Here is a 16,077-nt window from a genome sequence, read left to right as displayed (position 1 = left end):
AAACCGAGGCACAGAGAAGGAGAGTGAAATTTCATTCCCTGCATTATGTTCCTTGTTAAAGTGTCACTTTTTATCACAGTAGGTATGTTGAAGGTTGGCCAACGCAGGGTCCTGCCCCTTTAGTAAACACACACTTTTGTTACACTGTGGATCTTGATGTTCAGCCGCAAAAGACCTGGCCAGCAGAGAAGCATAGCAGAAGGCCAGCCTGTATGCGGCAGGGTGTGTGATGATTAGCGTCGCCTGATGCGGCCTCCTGTGCCGCTCGTGCTGAAGAGCCTACTGGCTGAGTACCCAGCCAAGAAACATGACAGTTTTGTGAACAGATAATATGTTAGGCATTCGTTTTTCTGTTGAATAAGAAAGTCTTCAACTCCAGCTCTAATGTATATGTGTCTATGGACACGTATCTATCTGTCTTTCCAGATAGATAGAAGACAAGGTGTGTATACCTATTAATTTCTAGTAGAGAAAGTATGGATAAAACATTCCAAGGAGTCCTGTTATTTGGCTATTTGAATTTCTTGATCCAAAATGATTTTTTTAAACGACTAGGCTGCTATTAAGAAGGTGACCGATCCGAGTCCATTGCTCTATTCTTGCACATTCCTAAAAGCCCTGATGTTCACAGTTGGTGGAAAGAAAGTGGAGACACGCAGGGCATGGTTAATACATATGCATGACTGACCCCTGAAGAGCTAGGAGGTGACTCTACAGAATTAGCTGGCTCTCAGACTCCATAGATCCTCAAAATACTGTTGTAAGGACGAAATGAAATAACACATAGGAAAACGCAGTATTTCGAAAGCCAAAAATCACTGGTTGCATGCAGGTTATCAAGGAGCAGCTCCTTTCTCAACATTTTTACTTCTTGGTCCCTTTGTACACGCCCTCTCCCCCTGCACCCTCTTCTCTTTTCCTCTTCTCCTCTTCTCCCGCTTCCGCCAGGCTCCAGGTGATGAGCCAGTGGCAGGGGGCAGTTGGAGAAGGACTGAATCCGTCTCGTGTTCTCACTGCTTTCATAAATGGTCACATTCACGCAGCTTTCCTTGTATCACTCTTTCCCCTGCCCACCTTTGTATCCTCTGAGGAATTTTAAGACACTCTCTGGGCTTCCTAATTTGCTTCGCTCCATTTTGCTCTACCTTTGCAAAATTGGATCATCTTCCTGTTCCTCCCTTCTTACACACTCTACATCTAGCTATCAGCCGGCCAACTGGTTAGCTTCGTTGTGTGATGCTGTGTCTTTTGCATAGCAGATACTCAGAAAATACGTGTTCATTAACTAGCTGAAAAAGAAACAGGTGAGTTACATATTCCTTCTTCTCTTTCGGCATTAAAAAAAAAAAAAAAAAGTGTTGACTGGCCTTAAATTTGGAGATTTTATCCAAGCTCACAGGATTGTAGAACCTCAACCGTTTAACTCTTGGTGTTTTTCCTGCTAATGTAGCAAGGCAAAATAATAAAACTTCTTTGAGGCAAGGGAGTGTTTATTTTGAAGGACTCAAAAATCTTCCTCTTTAGGCATCCATGAGTTTACCTTTGTTTGGTCACCTAACAGAGACGATCAACATGAAGAAGCCACGCTTGCGTGGAATCCTCTGAAAGTAACATTAAATTTCCAAATGTCATCAGAGAGTATTGCCAGTCGACACTCGCTTGAAGAGCCTGGGTGATTGGTCTGTTTTCAGCTGTGTTGATTTGATTGCCCTTGTGAGTGTTGATCTGAAGGGAACCATTACCTGATTCCTTAAAATGATTAATGTTTTCTCCTTCCATTTTTTTTTTTTTTTTTTACAGGAAATGGCAAAAATCCTTAATCATCCCAGAGTCTATGCTTTTCTGCACATACCGGTCCAGTCTGCCTCTGACTCTGTACTCACGGAAATGAGAAGAGAATACTGCGTGGCCGACTTCAAAAGAGTGGTGGATTTTCTGAAAGAGAAGTAAGTCTGTTAGTACTTAAGAAAATAACCATTTCTTTTTTTCTTTCGAAAGCATGTGGCAAAAATGCACTTATTGTAGCCACAATTAAAGGTACCAGAGGGAAGGCGAGAGTTTTGAAGCTTTCCGAGCCTTTAAGTTTCCTTAGGGACCCTTGATGTGGTTTCTTCTTATATCCACCTCCCATCTGTTCACAAAATACCATTAATTTGTGTGAGATTGCCACAGTCTGTCCAAGGTAACACGCATTGCAGTCATTTTTCTACCTGACCTCATAGATGAAAACTGCGTTGGCTTTGCTTAAATCTCCTTTAATGTGGCTTTTTGAGGTTGTGAGCTGGGCCCGATGTGGAGATAGGCCAACTCATGTCACCGCGGAGTAGATAATTTTCTCCCAAGTAGCATTTTTTGAAGAGTATCTGGAACGTTCTTGCTTTTACCCGCTTATCCCTGAAGATCACTTGGAGAATTGTGATGTATAAGGTGGTTTTGGGATTCTGTGTTTTTAAAGTTGAAATTGCTGTTGACCAAAATTAAGGCATATTTACACAATCTTAGACATGAATGATCATTTTGTTTCCACAGAAAACACTTGCAGCCCATAATTATATTCTTCAAAACCCTACTTCTCATCATCACCAAACGTTGACTGCCTTCTGTGATTATACAAGGCAGGAAATAGCAGGGCTGGCCAAGGTCATACGAAACCTTCTCAAGTCTGGGGCACTGCTCTCCCCCGTGGCGATATGTCATTTATCCGGGCGTATCTGTGGCATGCGTCTTCCTACTTTCCATAATTTTTTTCCATAATTTTTTCCTCTGTTGTTTCTCTTAATTAAGATACAACTTTTTGTTTCCATCTTCTTGTTTATAATTATATACCTTTGTACCATGTCGAAGTGCTACATGGGTATGATTGCTTTATACAAACTGTGAGCAGTTATTTTTTCCACCTTCAATTAGTGACTTATCCTGACTACATAGAAATCTTTTTAAATCTTTTTTCTTGTTCTATTTACTTTCTCCTTCCTCCCTCATCTTTCCTTTATGTCTTTCTAATTTTTTTTTCCACCTCTAGGCATTTCTTGATTATCCTAACCACTAGAAATAAAGACCCTTGTGTGCATTCAAACAAACACAGCTAATTGTTCGAATATTCAAATCAGCGAATAGAAGGCATATTTATTCTAGGATTTCGTAATTGTAATCGTTAAATATATACAGCCTTCAAAGTAGAAAGCAGAATAATGACAGATCTGTACCATCCATAGTAACTTTCTGCTCTTGAACAGAATGGAGGTCAAGGCTGAAGTGTGAGAACTTTTATGTTAGGTGTCTGTTAAGTTCCCCTGTATCTCTCCTTTGCGTTCATTCTAGCTTATTGTAGGTAAACTTGCCTCCTGTGAGAGAGTCCTTTTGGGCACGTTGGCACTGGTGAATGGAATGTTTTCAAAATTGCAGATAAATTGTTGCACCTGTGAAATTTCTTGCCTCTTGCTTATTACTAGGGCAGTGGCAAATAATGTGTACAATTCATACCTGTTGCACAAGATTTTGCCAAGTGGAGACATGCATCCTGTTGTGCAGAATAGACTAGAACACTTTCCAAATAGTTTGTTGCATTAATGTGATTCAGTGAGGTTAAGGAATCAACACCTCTCTTTCTCCTCCACTTGGGTGAGTGCTGACTCAGTTGTTTGGGGAATTACTGTGGCTACCTAACTGGGCAACAATTTCACAATAAGTGCTAGCCTTTTATGTTGTTCCAAAGGTGGCCCTCTTAAATCTGTTGCATCTTGAACAGTTTCAACAGCATCCATGAGGTACAAAGAGGTGAACAGATGATCACATCAAAGTGTTAGAGAATAGGCTCTTGCCTTTATTCATGGGTTAAACTCATTGCCTTTTTTTGGATTCTGAATTACCCTGAGGCATCTTTGTAGCTTTTCTAGAACTACCCTGCTGTCGGAAAGATCCCAGAACGAAGTACTCTGCCTGAGGATCTCTAGTGTTTCCATTGCTGGAAGTATCAGAGATCCCTGGAGAGGGTATTGGAGATGCCTGGAGAAGACGCCCCCATCCCACACCCATCCATCCACAATGTCAGTTTCAAGTAGTGTGAATCACTGAAATGGTAGAGTATGGGTCTAGATAGCATCTCTGAAATGTTGTTTTTTATTAAACCTCTGTGTTGTATATGTACAGCGAGGGCAGAAGCAACCTCGGTGTACAATTTCATACTTAGATTTTAACTTACGAGATGTGTTGGAAAAATGTAGAAGGCAGACAGTATGGTGCCCTGATACAGAGAGCAGATGACTGAGAAAAGTTACAGGTACTCTTCAGAAAAAAAGAAGAAATCAAATCCCCACGACTAATCACGTGATCCTTGCATGGTTTTACACAGTTCATCAGAACCATAAAATTGTGTATTTTGTCCATTCTGCCCTGTTGCTTGTGAAGAAGCATACAGCACTCTCTCCTGCACGGACAGTGGGGTCCACCTGTGCTCCTTAGTAAAAACGTGTTTCCTGTCCTTTCAGGAAGGTCCACCCATCCAGGGAGTACTTTTCAATTGTAACAAATATTTAGAAATAAATGAAGTAAGGGGATTCTTCTGTGATGTTTTGCTTATTTTTCCCTATAAAAACTAGATGGCTTTATGCCAAGTAGAGGAGTGCTTGTTGGAAACACCAAAGTCTCAGGGATTTCTGTAGCACTGCTGGTCTGGATAACTGATCCGGCACAAATTGCTTTGTCCAGTGTTTAACCAGAATTCAATAAAATACTGTCTTTTTTTGAAGGAGGACCTCACACTGTCATTTTGCCATTTTGTGCATTCATAAAATGACTGTGACTTAAAATGACTTGTTTGGTGCTTTCCTCTTGCAGCTGCTTTTTAAACTCCTGTATTAATGTCTTCTTTCCTCTGAAGCTTTTGAAGCCCTTTTTTTCCTAGTGAGCCTTTAATAGATGAGAATCTTGATTTTTTTTCTCCGTGAGTATGAATCTTCTCATAAATTCATGTTACGAATAAGGAACAGAGCACATCCTAATCTGTCTCGTCAAAAAAAAAATCCAATTTTTTAAAATTTTTTATTTTATTACTTTTATTTTTTTTTTAACGTTTATTTATTTTTGAGACAGGGAGAGATAGAGCATGAACAGGGGAGGGTCAGAGAGAGGGAGACACAGAATCTGAAACAGGCTCCAGGCTCAGAGCTGTCCGCACAGAGCCCCACGCGGGGCTCGAACTCATGGACTGCGAGATCATGACCTGAGCCGAAGTCGGCCGCTTAACTGACTCAGCCACCCAGGCGCCCCAAAAAATCCAATTTTTAAAACAACCTATAGCATTTAAGACAGAAGTCCAAACTGTGTAAGTCTGCCTGAAGCTACAGGGGCTTTTAAACTACTAATTCGGCGATATTTATGACTCCCTGTTTCTGAAACACAGGGAGGTGAAAACTCTTTAATTAATTTTCTTTACCATTGAAACCGGCCCATGTGATAGCTGGTAGCAGTAGAAGTTTACTTGTGAGCCAGCTTGAAGTTGATTCATTATTCTCTGCAGTTGTTTGAAAGTTGGCAACTGTTCTCCTAACAGCAGCTGGATTGGAGATAACCTGGTGGTGCTGGCACGTGCTGAGGCATATGGGAATTTATTAAATCACGCAACCTTTGCAAAGAAAAGTGTCTAAATTACTTAATATACTAATTTAAAACAGCTGGTCGTGAGCAGACGATCATATGACTTAAATTATTCTATTCAGATTTATTAATCCAGTTGGAAAATTAAGTTGATGTTTTTATATGAATGGGTAAGATGATTCCTTGAAATGTGTAATGGGATTTGGAGGGATCCGGAAGCAAACTATACCATCAAGGTGCCATTCTGGTTTCAGAAAGATTGGTGTCTTTATGATTTTCAATAAATACCTCATGAGTTTTATTCCTTTTATTAATTGGCACTGAACTGGTTTTTCTGTTACCTTTTTAAGATATTGCTGGAATTTTTCAAAAAGTATAAAATTGTATTTTTTTCATGTTATTTTGAAAGAGTTAACTTCCTAATGAGAGGGTTTTTCACTTTGGTATGTTGAAGGTGATATACTTAGGGTTCCTAGGGCGGTGGGACCTTGGACACGGACTTTAATTGGGCCCCCCTCCTTTGAGCAGTAAACTCAATCACTTCCCCAACATAAAACCGTATATTCACATATATTCACAAAATGACAACACATAGAATTCTTCTCTCAGGCATATGTTCTCGTGCTGAGGAAAAGAATCTCTGAGTCCTCAAATTCACACATTAAAGTGTGAAAGAAGATGAAGGAATGTCCTGTTGATAGATACATTTTAAGACATGAAAGAGTTTATATATTAAAAGATCTCTTTGTTTCCACAGATTATTTTGTTGGAGGTCCAGGGGCCTTTTGGTTTATGTTAACCAGACCTTAAACCTGCGAGACCGGGTCCATCTCCCTTACCCCACAGCTGCATTTTGAATGAATTAACGACCAGTTATGTTTTCACCTGCTAGTTGCATAGATCTTAAGTTGTACCTTCCTGTAGTGTCTTTGTGTTGACTAAAAATGACACGATATTATCCATTCTCAGAATTTGCTGTAATCATTTGTCAATGTGCTGTGTAATTCTGGGCCAATTTGTCATGTTGCTTGTAGAATATTAACCCTTTAGCATCGTGATATCCATTCGCACCCCTGAGTTGACTCCACCCAGAGATTGCCCAGTGAAATGCCATAGCCAGTAACCAGTGAGCACTCGGGGTAAAAGGGAACCTTTCAGCAGGGAGGACTCCCCAGAGGGGAGGTACAGCCTTGCAGAGAAAGCTCTGTCCTCCCATCTCTCTGCTGTGGACTCAGGCAGTAAAGGGGCAACAAGGGCACAAAGCCGGGATCACGTTGGCAGGTTGATTTCTGCAAGTGAGTCACAGAGTTATCTCACACTGCCCAGCCTATCCTGTGACCTGCTTTTCCAGTCTGTCTGAAGGGGGAAAAAAAAACAAAAACAAAATGATGCTAACTCATTAACGTCTCGAGTCCCATTTCTTTCTTTCGTTACTCCCAATCATCCATGTGTCCATACCGGAACACAGTCTGATGAAAGAACGTTGTGCTAAATTTGTATTTTATTCCGGTTTTTATATCTAGCTTTATTCCTAGTGGCTTGGACACCTGAACAGCAATATCTGTCAGAATAGAGGAAAAGAAATTGCGGGAAAAAAAAAAAGAGATTCGGCAAGGACTAGGTAATTAAGTTTTCTTCCACATGCATTCCCAGATTCCCAGATGTGTTTCTATTCACTGAATAACCGCCTCCCAAATAATTTAGGCAAAATACTTCCCTCAAAGTTGTTTTCTGACTTTATTCCATCATTTCTAATATCTTTAACTAGGTTGTTATCTTGGGTGTCCGTGAGACCTTGTTCGCTATTATATCTCTTGTCGGACCTCTTTTTGAAATAGTGACATTCTATTGTCTTCCTCTCCCTCCCTTGCTACTTTTACATTTTTTCAAAAGAATGAATAAGTATTATTGGAACAGTTATGTAGCAAGAAAACACTTTCTTTTTTTGACATGGTATTATATTTACATTTGGAAGATACTGACATCATGTGCTAAATACTGCATTATTGTAGGATTACTCTACACGTGATTCATTGGTTTGAAAGTAATTACATCTTCTATTGGTGCTATACATTTTCTGTCTAGCCTGGTCAGGAGAGAAATCTCATCATTCCTAACCTCTGTCTACCTTCTATCGTTCCATTACAATGCAATCGTGTTATTCCTTTCAGAAATAACACAGAGAAGAGAAGCTTCTTTCCCTTAATCCTTTGTACATTCTCTCTACCTCAGTGTTTTGTTGTAAGCGTAAGGGTCGAGTCACATAGTATGATAACATGTACTGATAGTAAGCATTTTTCCTTTCATTGATAGAGTGCTTTTCATATTCCACAGGGCTCACATGTTATGTCATGATGTAGTCACAGAAGTATGTAAGATAGGTATTTTTAGTCTCCACTTTAATTTTTTTTAATGTTTGTTTAATTATCTTGAGAGAGAGAGCATACAAGCAGGGGAGGGGCAGAGAGAGAAAGAATCCCAAGCAGGCCCCGTGCTGTCAGCACAGCGTCCGACAAGGGCCTTGATCTCACAGACCTTGAGATCATGACCTGAGCTGAAATCAAGAGTCAGACACTTAACCGACTGAGCCACCCAGGCGCCCCTAATCTGCACTTTTTAAAGTAAGCATCAGAGTTCAGACTGGCTAAAAAGACTTGGTGAAAGCCCACAGTGATTTAATGCATAATAAAGTAGGTCTTCAGTTTCTGCTGCACAGCAATCTTCCTAACAATAATATTGATTCAATCACTCATTTTTTTTTATTTATCAGTTTTGTTCTCAGCTCTGTAATAAACGCAACAATATCAATACCAATAGTAATACTTAATATGGTGATAATAATAAAGCCAGTGGCTAATATTTTTAAGTTGTACTTTTGTGCCAAGCACTGCTCTAGGGCAGTGACATATGTTCGCTTATTTAATCCTTAAGTCCCAGGGATGTTAAGTAATTTTCCCATGGTCAGGCAATCACTAATCAGTGATAGAAACTCAGTGAAAACTCAGATCCTGTGATGCCTGAGCAGCTCAATCATTGTGCCGTACTGTTGTGCTAATCTAAGGCACAGTGCTCTAGCGATGGGAGACAGTAAGGTGGACTTGACACATAATAATGAAGTAAAATTTACAGTGCTTCTAAGGGAAGGTGAGAAAGGTATGCATGAGTGCCAAGGATGGTGTTTTATCCCAAAACCTAATAGAAGAGGGAAAATGAGAGGAAGGAAGAATTTGGATAGAAAAAATGAGTTTGGTTTGGGACATACTGAATTTGCAATACCTGTATAGAAAATCCAGGGGAGATGAGAACTGGGTGGCTCAGTCATTTAAGCGTCCAACTCTTGATTTTGGCTCAGGTCGTGATCTCATGGTTCATAGGATTGAGCCCCACGTCAGGCTCTTCACTGACAGCATGGAGCCTGCCTGGGATTCTCTCTCTCTGTCTCCCTTTCTCTGCCCCTCCCCTGCTCACACGTGCACTCTCTCCTTCTCTCACTCAAAATAAATGTTTAAGAAAAAAAAAAAAAGAAAGAAAAGAAAACCCAAGGGAGAGCCCCTGTAGACTATACAAAAGGTGGGCTAAGAGCCCAGGAAGGAGATGAGGATGTAGAGATACATGTTTGTGAGTAATTAGCTTTTGAGTGGCAGATGAAGCTGTGGTTGATGAGGTCATCCAGCAGAAAGAAAATGGAAGGCTAAGAACAGGGGATTCGGGAAGAGTGGCATTTGGGTGATAGAAAAGGTGAAGGGATCCTGTGATGAGGGTGAAAAGGCAGGGTCAGGCCCATGTAGGGGAAGACGAAGGAGGAAATGGCACCATGGAAGCCAAGGGACGTAGCAGTTTTAGGAAAGTGAAAATGATAAGGGTCAAATGCCAGCTAGAGTTGCCTCTTGGAAGCGGGTGCTGAGCTAGGTGCTCTGGAGGAAAAAATAAATACTTCTTAGATTATTTTCTTTCCCCAATACCGTAAGTGCTCAAGAGCTGTTGAGATGTAGTAGTGTCTCTGTGGTCCTCTGTTGACTGCATGCCCAGTTCTGAGCACGGTGCTCAGTTTGTCCTCCTTGACCCCCATTTTGCTATGCTGTGTGCACAGCATCCAGGGCCACAGGAGCAAGAGGCAGGGATAATACATATTGGCTGAATGCATGGTATTTACTCTGGAACCAGAGAGGTTAAGGCTTAGAGTACTACCTCTCATTCTATTTTAATTAAAGTTCTCTTTTCATAAACAAGAAAATCTCCTGTTCTTTGCAGAGAAACTGATCCATTCCCTTTGGTAGAACAGAAAACTCTTTATTCTTAAAGATTCTCTGTTCTGTGAACTCCTGCTGGCTTATAGCTAACAATAATTATAAGGCGATATGTATTCAGTGTATAATATGTCGGAAGCAATGGGCTAAGTACCTAAGTACTTTATGTGGATTGGCTCATTTAATTTTCACAATGGCTCATACCAGATGGGAAAATATTATTACCCCCATTTGACAGGTGAGGAAATTGAGGCACACAGCGACTTGGCCAAAGTTACTGTGCAGATACCTGCCAGAGTTCAGGTTCACGCTCCAGCCTGCGAACCTCCACGTGCTTTTCATTGCTGCTGTGGCATCTTGCCTTTCCAGATGGGGTCATTTTTAAAAATATTAGGGATGATCATAATTTTCTAATTGAGGATTGCACTGTATTGTTAGACAGAAAATTTCAGATTACACATACCTTCTTCCAAAACTTTACTACACCTTTCTCTAGTCAGTATCCCCTCCCTCCCTTTTGCTCTCACTCCCCAAGCAGGTGGAGAGCCTCTGCATAAACAGATGATAAGCTGTGTTTGATTGTGAGCACAGGGAAGAAGAAGTACAAGGAGATAATGACCGGTTTATGTGTCACAACATCTCTAACTATGAACTGCAGAGTGTGTTCATCAAGTGTGTGTACAAGTCAAATAAAATGCTGTACTAATGGCGAGGTGTCACAGAGCTATCGTCCTACGTAATCTGCTGTGTGGCAGAAACTTTGTGAGGCCTGATTTCTGTGTCCTATTTACCCTTCCTTCCTAGAACCAAATGTATTCAGTGTCCAGCTCGAACCCCTGCCCGTGAGCAGTCTCTGTTCCTAACACTGATCATTTCATCACTTGCTGCTGGCACAGGGGGATCCATTACTCTGGTTACTCTGACTTCCCATCCTCATCCTTATCATCGTTCTCTGATGGACGTTTCCTGAACCCTCATTATTATCTAAGACCTTATGTTCTTATCAAAACCCAGGAAGAAATCAGAGGAGCATAGCATATGCAGTGCGTGTAATTTGGAATGTTGTACTAGACTTGGCAGGATTATCTGAAAGGTGCCATCACGAAGTCAGCAGCAAACAATGGGAAAAAGAGAGAGTGATGTAACCCATCATTGTTTTTAAAGATTGAATTTCAGACTATTAGGATCTGACCAATTTAAATTGTGGAAACAGGACCAAAAAGTCAATTGTGAATTGATGTTAATTTCAAAGGAGCCAAAGACTTGCATTTATTCAACTAATATTTATTGGATACAGACTGTGTGTCAGACACTTGTTGGGTGTAGAATATTAAGAGCTTGGTAAAACCTGATGACTGTCTTCTAGAAAATGGCATTCTTTTTTTTTAATGTTTGTTTACTTTTTTTTTTTTTTTCAATGTTTATTTATTTTTGGGACAGAGAGAGACAGAGCATGAACGGGGGAGGGGCAGAGAGAGAGGGAGACACAGAATCGGAAACAGGCTCCAGGCTCTCAGCCATCAGCCCAGAGCCCGACGCGGGGCTCGAACTCCCGGACCACGAGATCGTGACCTGGCTGAAGTCGGATGCTTAACCGACTGCGCCACCCAGGCTCCCCAATGTTTATTTACTTTTGAGAGAGATTTACAGACAGAGCACAAGCAGGGGAGGGGCAGAAGGAGAAGGAGACACAAAATCCGAAGCAGGCTCCAGGCTCTGAGCTGTCAGCACAGAGCCCAACATGGGGCTCGAACCCACGAACCATGAAATCATGACCTGAGCCGAAGCCGGATGCTTAACCAATTGAGCCACCCAGGCACCCCTAGGGACTGACATTCTTAAATCATGGTTAATATTATACACATACTTAGAGCCACTGTGTTTGGTAGGTATAGTAAAACCCCAGTATTAACTCTAGTATAGGGGGGCAGAGCTTAAGTGTTGATTATAGGCTTTCCATGGACAAGAAGGAAACACTGAATTACAGGTCTTACAGAAAACCAATCTCCTTTCTTTAGACAAGGATACTTTACTGGTTTGATTTTGTTGATGATATAAAATCTATAGAGAAAGGGTTTACCTAGATTACACACGTGTACATGTGTATATTTGTATGTATAAAAGTTATAGTTCAGTTGTCTGAAAGTGACAGGAGAAAGTGATGGCATAAAGAAAGTGGAAGTTTTTCAATCATGTAAATGAGGTCCAGAGCTAGGCAGTAGAGCTGTGTAAAGTTCCAGCATGTCAGGGATACAGGATATAGCTTTCATCTCATGGTCCAAGATGGCTACTTAAGCGCCAGCGACCAAATTTACATTCCAGTCTGTAGGCAGGTGAGGGGCAAAAGAGGAAATGTGTTCTTCCCTTTTAAATACTTTCCCATAGTTACACATGTCACTGTGATTTTATCTAAATAGAACCTAGTCACATGTCTGCACTTAGCAGAAAGAAAGGCTAAGCAATGTAGTCTTTAATTTGAGTGGCCTTGCACCCATCTGAAAACGTCGGGGTCTGCTGAAAATAAGGGCAGATGAGACAGTGGAGAACAATTAGTATTCTCCCACAGTCTCACTCTTTTGGCCACTCATTGCTATGTACAGAGTTGACCCACCCTAGCCCCATCCAGTTACCCTGTCCTTTTGTATATCCATAGTTTATGGTCGATGCTGTCCTTTTCAGAAGGTCCAAATGCAGCTGCAAAGTCCCCAACGTCCCCATTTAAAATGGAGTAGAAATAAGATCATAAATTTTTGAAAGTCCCATTTAATATTGGGGGAATGGGAAGCACCTATCAGCTATTATTCAGTGGAGATTACTGAATCCTGCTTTGTAGAATCATGACAACATTCTGCCCTAGCACTGAAGGACATTCTTTGTTACCTCATCTGAAGAACCGTGACATCCCTGTGGGAAGGGATGGGCCTTCTAGCTGATTGTCCTGTATTGCTCCGGTCTGCAAGGCCATATCTGGGTTGGGCATTAGAGAGAATGCTGTTCTGGCTGGATTCTAATACTTCATGCCTGCTTCCTTCTGTTGCTGATTTCAGATCTGGAAGTTGCACAGATACGTACTCTGCAGACCGTCATGGTACATCTTTTGCAACCCTTTTCCCTTAAAAATTTAGTATGCTTCTGATCTGTTTATTTCTTGTCAGTTCAATAAACAAGTGGAGTCAAAAGCATGTCCGGGCATAGCATTGAACCTGAAGACTCTATATTTTATTTATTGGCCTCTATCCTGTGCCCTCCTCCCCCAACTCTGAATTTAGTGATGACTCCCTAGAGGCCATCTGAGACACTCATAATCCCACTGCTTCCAGGAAACTGGGCAAGTATATGGCGCGGCACATAATCTGTCTTAGGTAGGGATGGCATTGTAGCCAGTTCCTATAATTGGTTTGCTTGGGTTTTGCAAACTTGCAGACCTCAGAATCACAGGATTCTCAGTCAATGTAGATTATAATTCAAGGGAGATTTTTCTTCAATCTCAGTTTACAGTTGGTCACTCCTAGTCTGACTTCTTTGTTGCTAAGAGCAAAAAGAAGGAGCAGGCTGATACTTCACATTCTGAAATTTGTTAGCACTTCTGCTGCTGTAGACTGAGCAACTATTGGTCTGTCTACTGAGGTTCAGCAGTTGACTCTTTGACCAAGTATTTTGCTAACATGTAACATTAATTAGCTTTCCAGTCTGCAGTAAGAGTACTTCCTACCTGCTGCACAGCTAAACTAATGCCATCCTTCTAGGTACTGTTACTTATAGAATTCAACTTTAGGTAAATTTTGTCTGGGCTGTGAATGACCAAAAACAAAAAATAATATCACAAATAAGGGAGGTGTATATTACTCCATCACATAGGAAAAAATATATTTAGTAGGTGGTCAGTCATCTGGTGCTGGTGAGACGTAGCAAGGACCCAGGATTCTGTCTTGGTGCTCAGCTATCCACGAGTTCCGTGTCGTGGTCCATGGTGGCTGCTTAAAATCCATCCACTAATCTGCCTAGTAGCTAGTAAAAAGGAGAACGAGAAAGGTGTATCTCTCTCTCCTTCCCTATCTTTAAAGCTCATCTTGGAGCTGTATGTGACACTACCACTTATGTCTCTTAGAGTAGAAGATGGCCATCTCGAGGTGCAAGGGAAACTGGGAAGTAATAGTGTTTCTTCCAGACGTCCGTGTATCTAGCTAAAAATCTGCTTCTGTGGGAGATGAAGGGAATGGAAATGGAGGGGACACCAACAATCTCTGCCCCTGCATGTACTTTAAAAAAAAAAAATTATTTATTTATTTGAGAGAGAGAGAGAGGGGGGGGGGGAGGGGCAGAGAGCAAGGGAGAGGCTCCACGCTCTCAGCTCACAGGGCTCGAACTCATGAATCGTGAGATCATGACCTGAGCCGAAACCAAGAGTTGGGGAGGCCTAATCGACTGAGCCACCCAGGCGCCCCTACATGTACTTTTAAAAACATTCTCATGTTCCAGCTTGAGAACTTCCCCTAAAGAAGAATTCAATTTGTAGTTCTAATTCTAAGCATCGAATTTTTTTCTCTTGGGTATCATACCTGGTTTTGCACATGAGCCAGTTGATGGTCTTTAGTTTTTATTGTTGGTGGTGGTGATAGTGATTTCAGTTCTGACTTCAGTTTTTTAGCTTTGTATCTACTGACACAGCCTTATAAGCTAAACCATATTTGGACATATTATCAGTTGTTCTCAGTGATTATCAGAAAATACCATTTTATGAAAGACTTAAAGAAATGCCTGGGGCGCCTGGGTGGCTCAGTCAGTTAAGTGTCTGACTTCGGCTCAGGTCATGATCTCGCAGTCCGTGAGTTCGAGCCCCACGTCAGGCTCTGTGCTGACAGCTCAGAGCCTGGAGCCTGTTTCAGATTCTGTGTCTCCCTCTCGCTGACCCTCCCCTGTTCATGCTCTGTCTCTCTCTGTCTCAAAAATAAATAAAACGTTAAAAAAAAATTTTTTTTTTTAAGAAATGTTACTTCTAGGGTTTTGGTTTTGTTTTATTTTGTTTTCTTTCTAATACCAAACAGGAGTCCATTTCACCACAGTTTTTTCTTGTCCTCAATGTCCTTTTAGTATGCACGTGGCAATGGCCTCAGCCTCGTGGAGAGCATTTCTTGTGTTTCTGTACCATGTGGGGCATCTCCCACCACTTAACTGCCTCCGTCACACTAGATCACAAAATACGTGCAAAGTCTTAGTGTATTTCTCCTGTGACCCTCCCCAGGTCTAGATGCCCAGAATGGTGGACGTGGCATTGCCAGAATTACTGAGCACTTTCATGTTACAAGAAATAGAAGAAAATGAACATTTTTCTTGTATTTGTCTGTGCAAACTTATTTCCCACCCGATATTTGCTCTGATTTGTGTGGGGTCCATGGCATGATGTGTCTTTGCTTTTATTTATTTTAAGTGTCTGAGATTCTTACAGGAATTTTCTCCTGATAAATTAATCTATTCTGATCAATGAAATCAATGGTTTCTCATTAATAGGCTTTAAAATGAACAGATTTTTCTTCCCGTATTGTTTAGAGAAAATTGGTTTTAGTCTAGCCATGTTGATAAGACCAAACATTAAGCTTTTTTTTTTTTAGAAAATACTGTTTTAATTGAACTGTGCAGTAATGACTCTTTTTCATATGCTTTCTCCTAATTTATTACGATTCAGTCTTTTTAATTGTATGATTGGAAAACACATTATTCTTCTGAGTTTTTTTTTTTTTTTTTCTGGAAAAAAAATGTCATTGTCCAGTTTGTTCTAACTCTGATCAACTGTTCTAATGGGTTGTATTCTTTTTTCTCCATTTTAAATAAGTTGTGCTTTCAAGAATCATGATATAATTAAATTTTAAAGAGTTTTTCTACTTAGAAAATAGTCAGATTACATCTTAAAAACTTTTATAGTATAATTCCCTGAATTTTACTTAAAATGATTTAAAAAAAAACTAAATTTAATAGAAACCTCTTGAGAACTTTAAGTCTCCTGGTACACAGAGAGCTGAAAAAAAAACCAAGCAAACCCAAAAACAACTATTGATTAAATTTCAGTGAGTTTTAAAACCATAAAAGACATAATATTTTCCATTTTTGTTGGCTAAAATAAATCCCCATTTTTTCCAAATAAAGAGAAAACAACAAAAATACGCAAATTAACAGCCCTAGCGTAAAAATATTTACTCTGAGAGTCATGATTGTGTGTGTGCGTGTGTGTGTATGTGTA

The 16,077-nt window shown here is 40.6% G+C and overlaps 1 protein-coding gene across 7 annotated transcripts in view; it reads left to right on the top strand.

The window, feature by feature from the left end:
* The window catches only part of CDKAL1 (CDKAL1 threonylcarbamoyladenosine tRNA methylthiotransferase), a 705,830-nt gene that overhangs the window by 426,410 nt on the left and 263,343 nt on the right, over window positions 1–16,077 (top strand). For all 7 annotated transcript variants that reach the window (XM_086706145.1, XM_086706146.1, XM_025916964.2 and 4 more), the window contains one exon: window positions 1,801–1,946. In XM_086706145.1, the coding sequence (XP_086562271.1) occupies window positions 1,801–1,946 (146 nt within the window). The remainder of the gene's footprint in view (window positions 1–1,800; window positions 1,947–16,077) is intronic.

This window comes from Puma concolor, chromosome B2 (assembly GCF_028749965.1).
Source record: "Puma concolor isolate L17-30 chromosome B2, mPumCon1.1.hap2, whole genome shotgun sequence".
NCBI lineage: Eukaryota > Metazoa > Chordata > Mammalia > Carnivora > Felidae > Puma > Puma concolor.
Note: the sequence above shows the minus strand (reverse complement) of the source record. Positions and strands in the feature narration are given on the sequence as shown.